Source organism: Macaca thibetana, chromosome 5 (genome assembly GCF_024542745.1).
Source record: "Macaca thibetana thibetana isolate TM-01 chromosome 5, ASM2454274v1, whole genome shotgun sequence".
NCBI classification, from domain to species: domain Eukaryota; kingdom Metazoa; phylum Chordata; class Mammalia; order Primates; family Cercopithecidae; genus Macaca; species Macaca thibetana.
The window spans coordinates 71,081,984-71,103,975 of NC_065582.1; the positions used below are offsets into that span (position 1 = coordinate 71,081,984).

At 36.8% G+C, this 21,992-nt stretch overlaps 1 protein-coding gene across 4 annotated transcripts in view; it reads right to left on the minus strand.

Annotated features, from left to right (window-relative positions):
* Positions 1 to 21,992, minus strand: part of NDST3 (N-deacetylase and N-sulfotransferase 3) — a 218,868-nt gene that overhangs the window by 192,949 nt on the left and 3,927 nt on the right. For 3 of the 4 annotated variants that reach the window (XM_050792340.1, XM_050792339.1, XM_050792342.1), the window contains exon 2: positions 4,871 to 6,006. In XM_050792340.1, coding sequence (XP_050648297.1) covers positions 4,871 to 5,851 — 981 coding nt within the window. In that variant the 5' untranslated portion in view covers positions 5,852 to 6,006. Of the gene's footprint in view, positions 1 to 4,870; positions 6,007 to 21,992 lie in introns of those variants that run through there. The other variant, XM_050792343.1, reaches the window with a different exon arrangement.

Sequence of the window (21,992 nt, forward strand, 5' to 3'; positions counted from 1 at the left end):
TTGACATTCATACAGAGCACTTGAATAGTGAACTGTCTGGAGAAATTTTTGCTACCTTTCTATGTGTACTTATGACAGAATAATTGATTGCAGTTGTGTTTTCCCCCTCCTCCCAATATTTGGTATGTTGGTTTTTTTAGCGATATTATGAAGCCTCTGGCTTCCCCTTAGCTGGTGTGGTGAATATTCGTGATGAAGTCAAGCAGCCACAGAGTGCACCTTTACACTCCAATTAGAGCCTCCTACAGTCAGCCCCAAGCAAGACTAAAAAGTCAGCTGAGTTTATCTTTTGAGCTTAATATGTCTTATTTTTCAGTTTTCTGGCTTCCCACTTCTATTTTCAGCACTTTCTTTTCCCTAAGTACTCTTGGATCTTCTGTTAGAGAGGAAAATAACGATACAGTCACTCATGACATTGTATTAAAAATTTAAGAACTTCCCTCTCTTCTGGGGCCACTTAAAAATGTAGATTTTTTTTAAGGGCTAATCTACAAATACACAAGTTATGGAATATTGAAATGTAGGAAAATAGTGGGAAAGGTCTGCGGTGGTTAAAAAAGGAAAGCGGCTGTTGAGTACCTCCGGAAAGAAGTACAAGGTACTCCAGGAGGAGCCACAGTTACCTCTTCAGTAAGCTCAGATGTGACCGGGTGGGTTCTTCATTTTCCGATGAATTTTAGGAATTTTCTCAAAGTTTGAAAGAAATGTGTACCTATTACAGAAATAGAAGAGAGAGAGGAAGGGAGAGATGCAGGAGGGAGTGATATGTAACCTCTTTTATGCATTGAGAGTATTCAACTGCAAGGAGTTCAGTAAAACTCTGAAAGACTACCTTTTCCAGAGTCTTTTCATTCAACTCCTCAAATGTCTTGAGACATAAATGTTATATGAAATGGTAGGTCTAAAGGTATAATGGATCTTACGACAAGAGTGAGTTAATGCATCTAAAAGATCATATGGGTTGTTAGTGTTCACTGGGTCATGAAGTGCTTTCATATAAAACTAAAATGCTTTTAATTGTAGAAATATCACTTTCTCTCTCCAAAAACCCTTAGTAGGGAAGTTTGAGGGTAGATCATAGATCACAAGGAACTTGAAATTTTGAACATCACTAAAACTCATCCAATAGTCCAATGGAACATGTTTGCATGCATACGTCCACAGACACACATACACACACATTTTCCCGACTTCAATTTCACTGAAATTTGTCCTGCCTTTTTAAAGGAATATTTGAATTATCTAAACATTTTTTTTCTTTGTTTCTTTATAGGCTATGGCTTGTAGCTTGCATATTCCCAGACAAACGAATACCTCAACTTAGGCCTGTTTTTTCTTTTTTCTTTTTTCTTTTTGTCTTATTGTGGCATGAAGAATGAAACACTTTGTGCCATGTCACAGTTTCTTTTGTGGCTTTGAGGCTCTTTAAAATATACTCATATTATTCAGCTTCTAGGTGGGTAAAGCTGATATTACATTGCTATTTAAATCTTCCCATTAAATAAGGAAGCACATTTTCTGTTCCACATAAGGAAGAAAAATAACATCCATGCAGTGATTAGTTTAATAGCTAAAATTTATGTCTTGCACTCTCCTTCCAGTTTGGTACATAACAGTTTATGTAACTTTTGATTTTCTCACATTCTTTTAAATTTTCCCAATACTTAAAATAGGGAAAATATAATATTTGCTCATAAGTGGTAATAATTAATTGATTTAAACATTTATATTAATTATATACCCTTAATCACAAAATTTATGATTTTTTTTTTTAGACTTCATGATTTTTGATTATTTCTTCCTTTTCTGATTAAGTCAGGTCACCCCTATCTAACTCTTGGACTCTTAAGTTTTAGCACCAAATACTTTCAGTCCTAGACAAAACAGGACAGTTGGTCTTCCTAGACCCAGTCCACCCTCTAGCTACTGTATAATTTCTCTTTTTTGCTTCATACCAAAATTTCTCCACTGAGTGCTCTATACTCTCTTTCTTCACATCTTGACCCCTTCTTGACGCCTTAGTTAACTCCTGAACTCACTGCACATGGGCTTTGGTCTCTATAATTCCATTCACATAGATTACACAAGAGTCACCAGTGATCTTTGTCTTTTCCCAAAGGAGACTCTCCAGTCCTTACCCCAGTGGACCCTGCTGTTGGGTTTTATACTGCTGATCACACTCCTGCTGAAGCTATAGTATCTCAGCTTCCTAGTCTCCGACTGTTCTTTTAAACTCTTATTCAAGGGATATTTCCCTCTACTTGTTTTCTAAAAGATGATTTTCCTCAATATTCTACATTTGATCATCTTCTCTCATCACTCTATAAATTATTTCCCTGGCTGATCTCACACACCTTCATGCGGTGAATGATTCCCTATAGGATGATGAATTTGAAGTCTATATGTCCTACCCAGACTTTTCCTGTGAAGTAACTACCTGTGAAATGCCTCTGCATCAAACATGCACTTTAATAAAACTGAAAATTTTAATATGACCTTTAATGATCTTCGCTATGATCCTCTTACTTACTGTTGTTGACATCATCAACAATTATCCACCTATGCTAAAATCCTAATGTCATCCTTATATTCTCTTTCATGACAAATTCTAATGCCATGATTATATTCTCTTTCATCTCCATTTAGCCAATTACTAAGTTGTTCAATTTTACTTCCTAAATAGATCTTATTGGTCCTTCCTTCTCCATTCTTACTCCAATTTCCTGGTTTCAAGAAATTGCTATCTTTGTCTGAATTACTGCTACAGCTTTCCAAATCATCACATCAATCTAGTCTTACCTTCGAACTCCGTCCTACATTCTTAATACTTACAGGTACACAGCACACACTGTCGTGTTTCCCACAACATAATTTATATAAAACTGTGTAGATGTGTTTGTTATTGTGCTTACCATGTTGCGAGCTATTTACCTATTTACCACCCCCATGAGACACTTTATCTTTGTATCCCTAAAGCCTGCCTCTGTGCCTGGAATGGGATATAGCCATATTAAGTACTGAACCGATAGATGCTCAGCACAATGTGCTTTCTTATGACTCTACTCTTCCCTGCCCCTCTTCTAAAGGAATGGACTACAGTTCAAGATTTTATCTGTAAGTTCCAAAAAGTGCTTCACATGTAGTACACACTTAATAACTAGTTACAGAATGAATACATGAATGACTGTTTATACTCTCAGGGCAACTGACTGCAATAAATTAGTGTTTTGAGACACAATCACAGATGCAATTTAGAAGTAATTAAAAAACCCAGATTATTCAAAACATATATTTTTTTAAAAGCCTTAGGTAGTTTAGAAAATATATTTCTATCTAAATATGAGCAGGTCATAAAGTACACATGCCAAACTTTTCTTTAATGTGTTCAATAAGCCTCTAATTTTTCATACCCCTGAAAACTGGCTTAACTTCTGGAGCACAAAGACATTTTGTATTTTGTATAATATTAGGGGAAATGGGGGGCTACATAAAAAACTCAGGGATTTATTTACCATATTTTAAGTTTCCATAACAATATATTTGACAGTTTCAAACAATTTCACATCAGAAATATATTCATATTGAAAACATTTCTCACCAAAATCATTTGAAATGGAAAAAAATGGAAGAATTATGTATTATTTCTAATCTTCAAACATGTAATAAATGCTTAAACTACCAGCTTAGTTTAAATTTAGCTATATTTTCAAAAGTAAATACAAAGACTTAATGGAAACTTAAATACAGCTTCTTTATTAATTAATTTCCATTTAGCTAAAAGGAAGAGACTAAAATAATGCCAAGAATATGGAAGTTTTTTTTCTTTTCAGTCTTCACACTCTCTTACAGTAACATTTAATGGTCCTTCTGGTATTCTTAGTTCACTTAACTAGTGTGATGAACATTACTATTATTTGCCAGATGCTTAGTGACTAGAGAAAAGAACAAAGTTTTCAAGATATATTTTTTGCTATCTGATTTGGTTCTAGATAGTCTACCAAAAGGTCAAAGCTGTAGAATAAAAACCATGTATCAAAAGTCTCACTTTTATGAGAAATCAATATGTAGCATAGCAGACATAGAATCCTATGATATTTCGAATGGGAAACTAAGATAAATGTAGGTAACTTTAATTTTTAAAATGTTTTAATAGCAAACAATCAGCTATTTATGTAACACAATCAACTCATAATAATGACAAACTATTTCAAATAATTGTTTTCTGTTTAAGGGCAACAGTTTTACACAAGAAGAAATGTAATACAATTTAAATGCAGCATGATTGGCTTCATATATGTGTCAGAAGTGTTCACTGAAATCGAGTTAAATCCTCATGTGTATATGTGAATAAATATGCTTATACAGTCATTGATTTTCATATTTAGTAGTACTGATTTTCAGTTTCAGAAAAATATAAGAGAAAATGCATTGCATATTTGACTTCCAAAAGTATCTGAACTTGCTACTATGAGATCTGTAATTCTTGAAATTTGTGGAAATATTTATTATCATCAAGACAAATTCACATTTAAATGTGCTAAGTCTGAGATTAGTAATAGTTTTTTTTGAGGTAGATAGTTTATGGACAGTAATTAAACAAAATGATTTCTACTCTAGTTGTAAATACATGTAGAAAACCATTTCAGGATCCTACCACACTCAATCTTTTAGTAAAATCTTTATTTTTCTTGATTTAGATAGAAGTATATAATCTTATTAGTTGATTTAGGGTGAGTGATAATCCTAGATTGCCCAGACTTTCCCAATAAATCTCACGTCCTGGGTAACCCAGTTGTAGTACAAACTGGGATAGTTGTATCCCTGCTGGGAGATGAACTGAACTTTGAAACTTGAGAAAATAGAGCCTTACCTTTACATCATTGGTGTTCATTCTTGTTCCCTCTTTTCCCACAAATATATCATCAATATCCACAAGAATGTACCTGTCCAAGGACAATGTCAGCCTCTTCCCTGATAAGAAGGAGATGGCATCTATGAAGATGAGCTTGTGCAGCCAAAAGTTCAAGTTGTTGCCAAAAAGAACCCTTTGAATTCCATCATGAAGCCCCAGGTCATGTATTATAGTGGCATAAAAAGCACCTTTAGAGATGGAAGGAGAAAGGTTTTCTGGGGTCTTTACTTTGGCAAATATTACCGGTTGGTAGGCTGAATGATTGATCTGAAAAACTGTCCAGTCAGTTCCAGGTAAAGAACCTTTTTCAAGCTTGGAAGATTTGGTCACACGAAGCAATGGAGAATGAGGATTAATACAACAATCTTTTACTGCAAGATTTCCATATATGGAAAAAGGGAAACCTTTTAACTGAAAGCTCTGTACACTCTTCTCACTAGTTTTGTGGAATCCAATGACACCCACACCGTATTCTACACAGTATTTATCTAGAAGGCTTCGATTCCAGGAGTCCATATTTATATACTTTAAAATATTCTCATAAATAATGAGAATGTATTTGCCTTTCATTTTGTCTATAAGTGCTGGGAGATCTCCCTTTCCAGGGGCAATTTCAATGTGATACTGGAATCTACTCGATTCTAGAATCATAATGATGTCTTGACCAAGAGATGAGTACTGGCTCTCTACAAATACTAGGACTGTGGGATCTGTCCTTGAAGCATCAAAAAGCTTCATTGCTTTCACTTCCATGAGCCGATATGGTAGGTGCTGGAGGTCACCACAGTCAACTTCTGAAGCCGTCTCAGAGAGTTCATTTTCCTGTTTGTAGCCACTGTACAGGTAGTAAGCAGAAATGATAATGCTCACCATACAAAAAGTGGCAAGCAGAATGACTGTTCTTTGAAAGTGTCTGTGAAGCTTCATGATAAAACTCATGTTGTAGGTACTTTCCCCAACTATGCCAATAGAAGCACCATAAAAAATTAAAAGAAAAGATGGTGTTCCGGCTACTTTCCCAGTCTCAGTCAAGAGTTTATGTCACCATTGCAGCTCATTTGTATCACTTGATCAGGACTCACAGAAAATACAACCTGAAAAATAGAAAAGAATATAAAACAGTCAGTTTGCAGCATTATAATAAGCAAGTTTTTATCTTGTTGACTAGCATAAGTGGCAGAGTATTTGGCAGATGAACTGGTGTATAGTAAATTCGAAGCCCTCCCTTTTCTTCTCCCAGATCTGCGTGAGGACATGGGACTGATAGAAAGAGGAAAAGGGGTCCATTGAGCCCTCTATCCCTAGTACAAAAAAGACTTTGGGCTAACAGGAAATTTCATGATATCACTGTGCTTTGCATCAAACTCTATAGATAGTATAGAACAAAGACCACAGAGCGGTCACCTAAGCCATACACTGCCATTTCTTGCCATCTGGCTATACATTATGTAATACATACTCAAGCTGTTTGTTTTTAATTACAGATACTGAATGTTTATGCCAGCCACAATTAAAACATGTTTTTTTCTTTTCTGCAAAGTCATTGGCACAGTCAATTTTATCATTGTATATGCATTTTACATTCATTAGAGAAACAACCTTACGATAATTGCTGTCATTAGAATAGCCCTTTCAAAATGTATATGTGGCCCCACAATGCAATTAATTTTTTTAGAACTGCATATTTTCACAGTTGCATTTTCCAAAAATCAAAACTGTCATGTGGTAAGATAAATATTAGGAATAAAATACTTCTCAGGGTTTCTGCAAATCTGGTGTGAGACCATTGGGAATCATATATTCTTGGAGAAGAGCATATTTACCTATTGATTCACTTTCTATACCATTCTATTTCCACTTTTTGAGAAGGAGTTTTGTAATTATGTGAAAAACTACTCCAGAAATGTTTTTAAAAATGTAATGAAAACAACTGAGACTTCATGAAACACTTTGTTATGCAATAATTTGAAATCCCTTTCAAGTCTTAGTAACCTTTGAAAATTTAGTAACTTTGAAAAATAATACGAAAGAAACATGGGCGCTTCTTTTTTTATTTGGGTGATCTACATTTATTAGGATTACACTTCCTCTGGTATCACAGCACACTGATACAGATTTACTGTTAAGAGTATTTTGAGTGCATGAAGCTTAAGCAAACTGTGTATATATCTCTGTCAACTGAACAATATTTTTTCTCGGGTAGTTGAACTAATGGGAAACAAACACATATTTCCTGGCTAGTCAAATCCAAAATAATGTACAGCCATGCTTGGATTTACCTGGGCACCTAAGGAATTCTTTTCCTTTTAAAAAAATTCAACCATTATTTTAGAGGGTACACATGCAGGTTTACTACCTGGGGATACTGCGGGATGCTGACATTTAGGGTATGGATCTCATCACCCAGGCAGTAAGCACAGTACCCGATAGGTAGTTTTTCCACCATGTATGTCCTCCTTCCTTATTCCTCCCTCTAATAGTCCACAGTGTCTCACAGTGTCTGTTTTTCTTGTGTATATGTCCATGTGTGCTCAGTACTTAGCTCCCACTTATAAGTGAGAACATGTGGTATTTAGTTGTCTGTTCCTGAGTTAATTTGTTTAGGATTATGTCCTCCAGTTGTATCCATGTTACTACAAAAGACATGACTTCATTCTTTTTTATGGCCACATAGTATTCTATGATATATTTGTACCACATTTTCTTTATCAAATTCACTCTTGATTGGCATCTAGTTTGATTCTTTACCTTATTCACTTATTCACTATTGTGAATAGTGCTGTGATAAACCTACAAGTGTATGCATCTTTTTAGTAGAATGATTTATTTTCCTTTGGGCATATACCCAGTAACAGAATCCGTGGTCAAGTGATAGCTCTGTTTCAAGTTCTTTCAGAAATCTCCAAACTTCTTTCCATAGTGACTGAATTTGTTTACATTCCCACCAACAGTGTATAAGCATTCCTTTTACTATGCAGCCTCACCAGCATCTGTTATCTTTTAACTTCTTACTAATTGCCATTCTGACTGGTGTAGATGATATCTCACTGTGGTGTTGATTTGCATTTCTCTGATGATTAGTGGTGATGAGCATTTTTTCATGTTTGTTGGCTACTTGTATGTCTTCTTTTAATAAAGAGACTATTTTGGTAGGATATTTAGCATTTTCTAGGTATAGAATCATATCATCAGTGAAGAGAGATAATTTGACTTCTTTTTCTATTTAGATGCCTTATTTCTTTCTCTTGCCTGATTGCTTCTTTGAAGAAACATCTGCTCATGTCCTTTGCCTGTTTTTAAAGGGGGTTGTTTGTTTCTTTCTTATTGATCTGTTTAAGTTTCTTGTAGACTCTGGATATTACACCTTTGTTGGATGCATACTTTGTGAATATTTTCTCCCATTCTGTTGGTTGTCTGTTTACTCTGCTGATAGTTTCTTCTGCTGTTCAGAAGCTCTTTAGTTTAATTAGGTCCCACTAGTCAACTTTTGTTTTCGTTGCAATTGCTTTTGGGGACTTAGCCAAAAATTCTTTGCCAAGGCTGATATAATGAACAGTATTTCTTAGATTTGCTTCTAAAATTTTTATAGTTTGATGTCCTGCATTTGAATTAATTTGCTTACTTAATTTGCTTAGGATTACAGACTAGGCAAATTACCTTGAGTTAATTTTTGTATATGGTACAAGGTAAGGGTCCGGTTTCATTCTTCTGCATGTGGCTAGTCATTTATCCCAGCACCATTTACTGAATAGTGAGTGCTTTTCCTATTGCTTGCTTTTGTTGGCCTCGCCAAAGACCAGGTGATTGTAGGTGTGTGGCTTTATTTCTGAGTTTTCTATTGTGTTCCATTGGTCTATGTGTCTGCTTTTGTACCAGTACCACACTGTTTGGGTTACTGTAGCTTTGTAGTATAGTTTGAAGTCAGGTAGTGTGATGCTTCTGGCTTTGTTCTTTTTGCTTAGAATTGCTTTGGCTGTTTGGGCTCTTTTTTGGTTCCATGTGAATTTTAGAACAGTTTTTTTTCTATTTATTTAAAAATAACATTTGTAATATGATAGGAGTAGTGTTGAATCTGTAAATTGTTTTAAGAATCATGTCCATTTTAATGACACTGATTCTTCTAATCCATGAGCATGAAATGTATTTTCATTTATTTGTATTGTCTTTGATTTATTTTATCAGAATTTTTTAGTTCTCCTTGTAGAGATCTTTTACCTCCTTGACTAGCTGTATTGTTAGGTATTTCATTTTCTTTGTGGTTATTGTACATGGGATTGTATTCTTCATTGGACTCTCAGCTTTGGCATTATTGATGTATGTATAGGGACACTACTGATTTTTGTATATTGTTTTTTTATCCTGAAACTTTCCTGAAGTCATTTATCAGTTCTAAGGACCTTTTGGCAGAATCTTTAGCATTTTCTAGGTATAAAATCATATAATCAGCAAAGAGAAATAGTTTGACTTCTTTTTCTATTTGGATGCTTTATTTCTTTCTCTTGTCTGATTGCTCTGGCTAGGACTTCCAGTGTTATAGGAGTGGTAAGGGTGGGCATCCTTATCTCTTTCCAGTTCTCAAGAGTAGTGGTTCCAACTTTTGCCTGTTCAGTATGACACTGACTGTGAGTTTGTTATAGATGTCTCTTATTATTTTGAGATATGTTCTTTTAATGCCTAGACTGTTAAGGGTTTTTATCATGAAGGTATGTTGGATTTTATTGAAAGCTTTTCTGCATCTATTGAGATTATCATATGGTTTTGCTTTTAATTCTGTTTATGTGGTAAATGACATTTATTGATTTGCATATGTTGAAACAGCCTTGCATCCTAGAAATAAAGCGGACCTGATTGTGGCCTATTAAATTTTTGATATGCTGCTGGATTTGGTTTGCTAGTATTCTGTTGAGAATTTCTGAATCTATGTTCATCAGAGATATTGGCCTGAGTTTTTTTCTTCATTGTGTCTCTGCCAGCTTTTGGTATCAGGCTGATGCTTGCTTCACAGAATGAGTGAGGAAGAAGCCCCTTCTCCTCAATTTTTTTTGGGAATAATTTCAGTAGGATTGGTACCAGTTCATTTTAGTATGTCTGGTACAATTCGGCTGTGAATCAATCTGGTCCAGTGCTTTTTTTTGGTGGGTAGGTTTTTTTTTTTTTTTTTTTTTTTACTGATTCAATTTCAGAGCTTGATATTGGTCTTTTCAGAGTTTCAATCTCTTCATGATTCAGTTTTGGGAGATTGTGTTTCCAGGAATTTATCCATTTTCTCTAGATTTTCAAATTCATGTGAGTAGAGATATTCATAGTATCTTTAAGGATGTTTCTATTTCTGTGGGATTAGTTGTAATGTTATCTTTGTCATTTTTGATTGTTCTTTTTTGGATATTCTCTTTATTTTTCTTTGTTATTCTAGCTGATGGACTATCAGTCTTGTTTATTTTTTTCTAAGAACCAAATCTTGGTTTCATTGGTCTTTTATATGGATTTTGGCATCTCAGTTTCATTTAATTCTTCTTTAATGTTATTTATTTTTTTCTGCCAGCTGTGGGGGTATGTTTGTTCCTTTATTTTAGTTCCTTTAGGTACAAAGGTAGATTGTTAATTTGAGATCTTTCTAACTTCTTGATGAAGGCATTTAATGCTATAATCTTTCTTCTTCACACTAACTTAGCTGCATCCCAGAGATATTGGTAAGTTGTGTCCCTATCTTCATTAATTTCAAAGAATTTTTTGATTTCCGCCTTAATTTTGATGTTCACCAAGGAGTTATTCAGGAGCAAGTTGCTTAATTTCCATACAATTGTGTAGTTTTGAGAGATCTTCTTGAATTGATTTTTTTAATTGCACTGAGGTTGGTGAATGTTGTTGGTATGATTTCAGTTTTTTAAAATTTATTGAGACTTGCTTCATGAACAAACACGTGGTCAATCTTAGAATATGTTTTATGTGCAGATGAGAAAGATGTATATTTTGTGGTTGTTGGGTGGAGTGGTTCTGTAGATATCTATTAGATCTAGTTGGTCAGGTGACAAGTTTAAGTCCAGAGTTTATTAGTTTTCTGCCTTGAATATCTGTCTAATATTGTGAGTGCAGTGTTGACGTCTCTCATTATTATTGTGTAGTTGTCTAAGTTTTGCTGTGAGTGAAGAAGAACTCGTTTTATGAGTCTAGGTGCTCCAATGTTTGGTGTATATATATTTAGGATAGTTAAGTCTTGTTGTTGGATTATACTCTTTATCGTTATGTATTGCCTTTCTTTGTCTTTTTAAATTGTTATTGGTTTGAAGTTTGTTTTATCTAATATAAGAATAGTCACTCCTGATCTTTGTGTATTTTCCATTTGTACAGTAGATCTTTCTCCATCCTTTTACTTTGCGCCTGTGGGTACCATTACATGTGAAATTGGTCACATGAAGACAGCAGATGGTTGGGTCTTGTCCTTTTATCTACCTTGCCACTCTGTGTCTTTTAAGTGTGGCATTTAGCTCATTTACATTCAGGATTAGTATTGATCTGTGAGATTTTGGTCCTGTCATCATGTTGTTAGCTGGTTGTTATGAAGACTTGATTGTCTAGGTGGATTATAGTGCCTGCAGGCTATGCACTTAAGTGTGTTTTTGTGGTAGCAGGTGTTTCTTTTCAATTCCATGTTCAGCACTCCCTTAAGAACCTCTTGTAAGGCTGGTCTAGTTGAAATGAATTCATTCAGCATCTGCTTGTCTGAGAAGGATTTTCTATCTCTTTCTCCTAAGAAGCTTAGTTTGGTGCCATATGAAGTTCTTGGTTGGAATTTTTGTTTTTTAAAATGCTAAAAATAGGCTCCCAATCTTGTCTGGCTGTAATGTTTCTGCTGAAATGTCTGCTGCTAGCCTAATGGGGTCCCCTCTGTACATGACTTGACCATTCTTCTCTCTAGCTGCCTTTAAGATTTTTTCTTTTGCATTGACCTTGGTGAATCTGATGACTGTGTGCCTTAAGGATGGTCATATCACGTAGTATGCAGCCTAGGTTCTCTGTATTTCTTGAATTTGCAACTCAACCTCTCTAGTGTGATTAGGGAAATAGATTCACGGACTATATACTCAAATATATTTTCCTACTTGCTTATTCTGTCTCCTTCTCTCTCAAGGATGCCAATGAATCAAAAATTTGGTGTCTTTACATAACTCATATTTCTCAGAGGTTTTGTTCATTTTTAACAACTATTTTTCTTTAGTTTTGTCTGACTGAGTTGGCCCAAAGATCCAGTCTTCAAGTTCTGAAGTTCTTTTCTCAGTTTGGTCTAATCTGCTGTTAATACTTCTAATTGTATTATGAAATTCTTATACTGAATTTTTCAGGTCTACTAATTCAGTTTAATTCTTTCTTAAAATGGATATTTCACATTTCATCTCTTGGATAGTATAAATAAATTCCTTGAATTGGGTTTCAGTTTTCTTCTGAATCTCAACCCTTCTTGCCATCCAGATTCTAAATTCTATGTCTGTCATTTCAGTCATTTCAGACTGGTTGAGAACCACTGCTGAGGAGCTGGTGGATTCATTTGGAGTAAAGGAGACACTCTGACTTTTCAAATTGCCAGAGTTCTTACCATGATTCTTTTGCATCTAAGAAGTCCAGTGTTTCTTTAACAATGATGTAATTTGAGTATTTCAGTTGGATTTGTTTCTGGATGTTTTCACATGCCCAAGCCTCTCTACAGGGCCTTTATTTGTGGCTGAATTCTTGCTCTTGGTTTCACAGGAGTGTATAGCAGCAAAATATTTTTGGCATTGTAGTTTGGGCTGGGATCCAGTAGATGATGCTGAAGAGTAATAGGCAGTAGATAGCCTCTTGTCTAGCTGCATGGCTCCTCTGTATTTCTCATATTTGCAGCCGTGCTCTGCAGTGGGCAGGGAGAGACGTGACTTCCTCACCATGTCAACTCTTGGAACTTGGGGGAGCCCCTCTGATCACTGACATTGTGTCTGCATTTCTTTTGTTAGGTGGTCTGGGCTGCAGGACTCCCTGGCCAGAAGTTGCAGCAGGTAGATGGGAGACAACCTTTCCCGGCCAGTCCTGGGGAGGAGGCATGGCCCCTCCCACTCCAGACCATGAATGGGCGTCTCACCCCTCTCAGTGGTTTGAGAGTGTGAGCTCCTCTCCCACTTGAGTGCCAGCCACAGAACTTGGCTTGGCATTACTGAGCTGGCTGCTGCAGCCGTCAGGCACTTTAATCGGCTTGGGGCTCCATCCCTCAGGCACTTGGAATTGGATTCTGGCTGCTCTGAGGAATCCAAAGTGCTCCCAAGCCACCAGGAATATATAATTGGGTGGAGCAAGGTACCCGGGCTGGGCAACAGAGGCTGTACTGTGCATATGTTCCTGCAGGGTTGCTAGGGTGTGGCCCTGAGAGGGGCTGGCAGGCTGGAAGGCCTGCAGAACAAACATGACCCAATTCCACAGGGAAGTCAGCTCTACTTTCTTCTGGCCCAGTGGTCAGCTGCGGCTAGAGGTTTCTGGAGGGAAATGGGGAGACCTGGGTTATGGACGCCTATTACCATGTTCTGCCAGAGCTGCACCATGTACAAAGTCCCCTGTTTCATGCCGGATGAAGCTGTCTTTCTCTACTCTGCAATCAGATCCCCTTGTCAGATCAAATGTCCATGAGGTTGCGAGGCCCTCTAAGCCAGCATCCCATAGGCCCATGGTGAGGGTGGGCAGTCCCTCAGTCCCATCATGAACCTATTCCCCAGGGGTTGTTCAGGGCCAGGGACTAGCCCACGCATTCCAGTACCCTGTGCCTGCCTTCTCCCTTCTCAGCCTCAGCATCTGCATTGCATCTCCATCTAAAAATTTTCTCTCTTGAGATCTGTCCAAATTATGTTGGTTTACTCAAACCCTTGGTTTTTCTCTGTGGGAGTAGCACTTCTTTGCTGCATCTAGTTGACCATCTTGCCTTCCCCCTGTGGAATTCCTGGGTGTTTCTTAGAGCAAAAGCTTATTAGAGTTTTATGGTCCTGGAACTTTACAAGAAATTATAATGGAGTATAAAAAAAATTAAGATAGGTCTTGTGACTCTACATAAGGCAGGCTAAAAGCTAGCTGGTACAACAATAAGCAAAGGTGAAAAATGCTGTATTTAGTGTTTGTCATAAGATTAGAGTCTACTGCACATCTGCTTCTTATTCATTGTGTCATTTGGGCCCCTGTACCAAGTAAAATGATGAAGTTAGAATAAATGATCACCAATTAACATTCTAGTTGCAAAATTCTATGACATAAACAATGAACAATATTTTGAACAATATGTTTATCTTTATGAATAACATAATGTTCTAGACTAGAATTGTAGGATATTTATAGGATATTATATTTACAAGATAAATGTGTTATCTTTTAAATTATATATTGGAGTTCATTCCTTAAAATATTTAGGGTATATATGTCATGCATTCGAATATTTATGGGGTAGCTCTCCTGCTATTTAAAATATAAATATTCAGCAGACTGAATTTATTTAAAACATTCTAAATTATAAAGCAGAGATAGTGACAAGAATGATAATAATGTGAGGGTTGTGGGTTACAGACAATGACTATAACAGGATGAGAGAAGAAAGAGTCCATGGCAAGTGGGGGAGTCTGTGGAATGCTCCAGGGGGTAGGGAGGCTGTACTGTGGAGTAGGATTTGGGTAGAGCCTTGAAGAATGAGAGTAATTTGAACAGACATTTGAGATAGAGGGAATGTTACAGAGGCAGGAATGAGCACAAAATTGGGTAAGGATCATGAATAACGAGTGGGAGGAAAGAGTGAGAAATACTTAAAAAATAAATTTGACTATGTATGGGTAACCCAGATTATGATAAGACTTGAGAGTATAGAGGTTGTGAAAGTCTGTAGGAAGGTCTTATGGTTTGTATGTGTCCTGAAAAGTTTGTGTGCTGGAAATTTAATTCCCAATGCAACAGTGTTGGGAGGTGAGGCCTCAGAAGAGGTGAGTAGGTCATGAGGGGTCCTCCCTAATGAATAGATAAATGTCATTATCTTGGGAGCGGGTTACTTATCTCAAGGGTGTCATAAAAGCAAGTTTGGCTGGCTCTTGCTCTCTTGCCCCTTTGTGCATGCTGTCTGCCCTTCAATCTTCTACCATGAGATGACACAGTAAGAAGACCCTCACCAGATGCCAGCACCATGCTCTCAGACTTCCAAATCTCCAGAACTGTGAGCCATATAAATTGTTAATGTTTATAAATTACCCAGTCTGTGGTATTCTGTTAGAGACACACAACTTTTCTTGATTAGGGGGATAACATAACAGATTTTTCTGGGACAAGAATTAATAACATGGAGAATACCATAGAGCAATCTTAGAGAGTTGATCTGGCAGGCCAGTGCAGTCTCATTTCTCACAATGTAGTCGTAAACTGCTAATCATCATAGGTGAGGGGGAATTGTAGGGAAGGGTTCTGGTATAGGTACAGATGATATTTAAGCAAATAAAAATTTACCTGGACAACAGAGTTTTCATTGTAATTATGTTATTTCATTTTGATAAGTAATTGCACTTTTAAAGTTATGTACATGCTTATGACTATAATATTCTGGAGTGTAACAGCAGAATACGAAATCTCATATCTTCCCATTTCTGTGTTTCAATTTTACCTGTGAAGTGTTTTTGACTAGATATAAAATGTATTGCTACATTTTCCATTTTAGATAGTAGCGTTTTATAATTTGTTCCCTTTGTCAAAAGTGAAAGGCATGTAACTTATACAATTCTTACCTATGATGAGGCAGAGTGGTGAGGAGTGTATGCTCTCACTGTTTAGGACAGGTATTAGGAATCTATCAAAGTTACCTTCTCTGTTAGCCATTATAAAATGCTGAAGGACATTTCTTTTCCATTATACTCTTCAAGTTTCCTTCTGAAGCTAAAGAAAATTCCAGTGCATGTCCCTGAGGAATTGGTCTAACATATTTAAATGCATACATTAAAATTCTCCTGTTTTCTGCAAACCTTTTTCAATTGCACATCTCACTTTGCCATGCCAACTTCAGTCTCTGGTGCAGATTCTTAGAGCTTTCTATTCATACTACAAACTCATCCAAGGACAGCAACTTCCCATTCTCTTCCATGTTTTTGCTAACTCTGAAAACTTCAGGATGGACTGAACCGTTGCTGTCACTCCTCCTGTGGAAGGTGGCACCATAGCAGTAGGCAGAGGCAAAGGTACAGACTTCACCTGAGCCCTTCATTTTTGAGGCATCATGCAGATGGATGAATATGGAAAATTAAGCTCCTCGCCACAATTGCCCTGTGGTGCCTTCTCTGACTTTCCAAACTTGATAAGACCAGTGGGTATACATGGTCTTTGTGAAAAGAACATCTCCTTTGTACTTGTTGCCATAATTAAAATTTGTTTAAAGTCAGCCTCTCTGTATGCCTGGAAGCTCGAAGAGGGTTGAGATAATACCTTTCTTTTGTCTATCATTGCACCACTTGTGCCAGGAGCAATGACTTTTTGTGGAATTAATGGAATCCAATGGCATCTTACTCCTGTGGGTTAATTTGACACTTTTACTTTATTCTAATGCTTTAACTTATCTGTTGAAGTTACAGATAACTATCACATTCAATGTTAAGTTAATATAATCATAGCATCCCAACATGGGATAAATTTAATATCATAATATCTGTGGTAGATAAAATCTTCAACCACCAAAAATAATTATCATTATACAATTAGTGATAACCTACTTTGGAATTAGTGCTGTAGTAAGTACTGTGGACACCACAGAAGTATATTAGGATATTAGGAATAATTCTTTCCCCTAGAGAACGGACTCTATTAAGGTAAATGAGACTTGTGAAACAGCAGCCAACAGTATGTTGTACATAATAAATAGTGATTTATGCAGTATAGACTATCTGTTACAGGTTTCAGAAGAGAGAGAGAGACAGACACACACACACACAGAGATTAGTGAAGCTTAGTAAAGTCAGTGGCAGTTTCTAAGATACATGGTGCTTGAAAGTGACATGTCATGATGCACTGGGTTTGGATATGAGGATGGGGACAACATGCCAGGCAAAACTCCCTGGCAAGGTTGAAGAAATGAAATGGTTACAATGCACTTAGCTCAGAGTGAAATTAACTAAAATATAGGATACTATGTTTTGGGTTGAAAATGGAAAAAATATTTGATTAAAAGAGTGCTGCAGATTAATGAAAGTCCTTGGAAGTGATTGTGAAGTACAAGGGTATGAACTTGAAAATAAAGAGCATTGGGTGCATTTGAACAGACGGATTTGATAAAGATAGTGTTTACAGATGATTAGTGTAGTAGTGACACCCAGAATGATGAACAGCAGTAATATGAACAGAGAGAGAACATGCCACACTGTGCAGAGTGAAGAAGTAGGCAGAGTCAAGACAGTCTCAGCTAAGAGGCTGCTGCTGTAATCCATGTGTGAGGTGGTATAGGTCCAGACTAAGGTGGTTTTGAGAGAGAGTGGAAATGAGGAATATTTGGGAAGAAAGAAGAAAAGAACATGCTTACCGTTCTTAAATTATGGTTGGGGGGTGGTAGCAGGCTTGGGGACTAGAAGATAAAGATGCCAGTATAATAGAAACATAAAACTAAGAGGGGAAATTGGCTTGACTCAGTGATGCACACTTCAGATTCACATAGATAGATGGACTAAGTTATACATGATTAGATAACAAAATCACAATGTTATATAAAATAGTTGGATGTAGACAAATAAAAAAAGTCAAGAAAATCTTTGGAATTGATAGGTTACAGGCACATCTGAATGTGCTACAAAAACCCAATTCCTCAGGAAAGCCTCTGCTGACCAACTCTATTCTTCCCCTTTAGACCAGGCTCCCTTTGGAGACTTTATCATAACTCTTATGAAATATTAACAGTATTATTTGTCTAATGTCTGTCTTCCTGGTTAGACTGAAATTTCCAAGGGCATAGGGCTCATTTTTTTTCCCAGTAACTCTTCAAATTTTTTAAAAAGAAATGAGATTAAAATACTTTTAAAAGCCAACAAGATCAACATGTAAACATTTCAGTATAGTGATGAATATATTCTTGAAATGCCATCAAAAAATACATAGAAAATTGAAGACTTCTGCATAGTCAGTAGGGTACTCTGAATAAGTACAGAACAAGCATACTAGCCTGCATGTGAGAGAGTTCCCATGGACACAATTGTCTTGATCAGCAGTACAGAACTGACAGTTGTGATTGAATTCTGCTCCATATTCAACCTATGATGAGGACTATGCTGAGTGATCAAGAAACTATTCTAAATTTTAAAAATCAACAAATCACTTAGACAGGCATTCTGAAATAGTTAGGTTCAAGAAAGTTACAAGGTTGGATAAGTTATAAATGTCACTACATCATCAAGATTTCCTATAAGGCACCCTGAAGGAAATAGTATGAGATGGGAATATACAGAATAACAATAGTAATGCAGCTAATATTAATAAACACTTACATAGGTACTGAAATTGTGTTGGACCCTTTAGAGGCGAAGTAACCTGCCCATGATGTCACAGCTAGTAGAGGTAGAACTGAAATATGAACTCCAACAGCCTGCATCAAAGATACCATACACCTGGGAAGATAACTGCAACGCAATCCTTCCATGCTAGGAACAAGTAGGAAATGCATCTTGGGCAGCTATTATCTTTAGATGCTGCAGTTTCCTTCTAAGCAAATGGGCTACTGTGATATCTCCTAAGGGGATTTTAATGAGGGTTAAAGCTCTTAGAGGCTGGGTGCAGTCGCTCACCCCTATAATCCCAGCACAAGGGGAGGCTGAGGTGGGCAGGTCACTTGAGCTCAGGGGTGGAGACCAGCCTGGGCAACACAGCAAAACCTCATCTATACAAAAAATATAATATTATATATAAATATATATATATTTTTATATATATATATATATATTTTCGGACATATATATGTTGGATATGGTGGCAGGTGGTCCCAGCTACTTGGGAGGCTGAAGTGGTTGGATCGCTTGAGCTTGGGAGGTGGAGGCTACAGTGAGCCATTATCATACCACTGCACTCCAGCCTGGGCGACAGAGTAAAATCCTGTCTCAAAAACAGCAACAACAAAAATCAAACTCTTATAATAGTGTTTGGCACATACAACGAACAAACGAAATTTATCTGCTATGATGATGATAGTAGAAATATCACAGGAAATGAGGGAAATATCCTGAAGATGACCAATGACATTTCATACACTAAGCATTCATAAAGGGAAAGCTATGAGCATTTTAGCTTAAGCAGAGTTGTGGGAAGCATATAAGCCCACCCTTAGTGCAGAGGTCTAAAGTCAGATGGATCTTAGAACAAAGAAAGGCTCAATCAGAGGCATAACCAGCACCATGTCCTTGGGCTTCTTTTCACCCCTCCCCCTTTCCTTAGATGAGCTCATATACTTCTTGGTTTTCATTACCATCTATACTCTAGTAAATTCCGAATGTTCATTCGTAACTCAGACCTCCTTCCTCTAAGCTCTAGGATTTTATATTGAACTATCAACTTGATATAATAGCAACAACAACTCACATCGACTGTGCCCTTTCTTATTATATTCCAGCCACTATTTGGCTCCACTAGAATCATGTCACAAGCAAACTTAACCTATCTAAAACTGAATGTATGATCTTTCTGCTAAAACCATCCTCATGGTCCCACAATCACCTACGTGCATCCTTAACACTTTCTTTTACTTGCAGCAACTAATCTCACCACAGATGTTCTTGGCTCCTTCTACCATTTTCTCAATGCAGCATCAAAGTGGATCTCTGTTGCTTCTTTCCAGCTGAGATCCTATCAATGGCCGCTTATTTCACTTGCTGGTTAAAATTCATATTCTTGTACATGTCCCACAAGACCCTGTGTGGCATGCTTCCCACTTTTATCTCTCAGGCCTGGTTACATGATGCTCTCCCTTCTAAGTTCCAGGCAAGTGGGTCCTCTTTCAGTTCCCAAAAGAGATAATCTCTTTTCTGTCTCAGGGTCTTTCTACATGCTGTTACCTTTGTCTGAAAGTTTTTTCTCCACTTCCCCATCTGGTTTCATCTTCCAAATCCTATGGTTCTAAGTATAAATATCCCTGCCTCACAAAAGTCTTCCCTGATCCTCCTGATCCGTCAGGCCTCCCTGTCACACATTCTCACATCACTCTCTACTTTACCTCTGTCGTGTGTTCCAAAGTTATAATTAGTTACGTGATTTTCTGTTATAATTAGTTACGCAATTTTTCTCCGTAGCTTGGAAGCATCTGTAAGTACTCGTCCTGTTCACTTCTATATTTTTAATGTCTAATAGAGTGCTTGAAGTGAGAACAGCCTATTGAATATTTGTTGAATGAGTGAAAAAGGCCTCTACTAAATTTTACAAATAGCAGCTGGCACTCACAAACTAGGGCAATATTTAAGTCAAACCATCTTGCATGAACGGCTACCTTCATCAGTCACACCGGCCTCAAACAGTCAAGGCGATAATATAAACATTGCGAATAGCAGTGACCACCTTGATCAGAGCTATAAATCAGGCATATCCAGGATGTGCTTTTCACCGAAATTTACTCAACTACTTATTTTTTCCATTCTGAGATTTTTCAGAATTCAGCGTGAATACAGTTGCTGTGCAATGCATCTGTTTTTAAAAAGACTCCACCAAGCAAATATTAGCCATTAATTATTTGCCATTAACAAAAGGCAGAGGAAGCAATTAGTTTTTGGAATCACAGACAATTCCATAACATAGTGAAAGAACTCAATATATACAAACATACATTTTGCAAAGTATTGCAATATCTGCAAGGGGAAGTGCCTGCTTGTCAATGTAACCTATCTTTTCTCTTCCACTAACACCCACCATCATCCCAAAGTAAAAATCAATTTCTAAATGAAATAGAATCATGTTAAAGTTGGCAGTACAAGAAAAGTGAAAAAAGATTACCATCTGGAAAATGAGTATTAATAACTAAAGAGCTTCAGGTTCTAACATAAATGAAAGATATTTAAAAGATCTTGAACAATATTCCCTTTTCTGAAAAAGGAATGAATTATAAAACTATATTTTATAATGTCGAAAAATGCAGTGGGAGGCCTCAAATACATGGATTTGCTAAAAGTAATTTAGTAATAATATTGAAAATTGACAAGAGCAAGCTTTTCTTCGGGAAAGAATGTGTGAAATTGTGTCATGTTAATTAAACCCTGCTGTGGTAGGCAAGTAAGAAGCTGATTTACATGGAGTATGACCAAGAATACACTGTGTCTCTAGAACTGTAATTTTTAAAAGATGGATGGGAGAAAAGCTGCACTTGAGGGCATTAGCTTTGTTTGGTACATTAAATGGAAAATGACTTTCTATTGTCATTCTCCCTCCGTCTTTGTATTAGAAATTATGAAGGGAAGACTATATTTTATTCACCTCCCTCAGTGTTATGCCATCCAGTGATGCAAGAGAAGAAAACCACCCCACTGCTGTTTGCTGTTTATTCTGCCCTACATGACTGAAGGGGGAAAATGTCTGCCTTTACCCTCTAAGATTGGACCGGAATGCATGTATCAAAACATGCCGACATATTCTGTCACACATGCTCACATATGACATATATGAGTGCTGACAATGCAGCTTTTAGGATCTAATCCAAACCTTTTATTTGTCCTTCATTAGACTCATGGGAACAAGAGAGTGTTAACCTGGCCTCTCATTGGTTGCCTGGACCATAAGATGTAAAGTTACAGATCAGTGTTGGCTATGTTTTAGGGCAGGTTACATGAACCAGAGAAGGAAAGACGGCCAATCTGCAGAGAGAAGATGATGCAAACAGAGTAGAGACAAATAATGAAAAATACGATATAGGGAGTCTTGAGGAGGTTGAAGGTTCTATTACTTTCTATTCTATGGACACATCAATAAAGGAGTCAGGTAAATTATTCTTCTGTTACCTTGGGCACTTTTTGGAACAAGTGAGACTCAACCTAACAGGGGTAGCAAAAGAAGACAAAGAAATCACCTGAACTAGACCATATATACTTAACTAGGG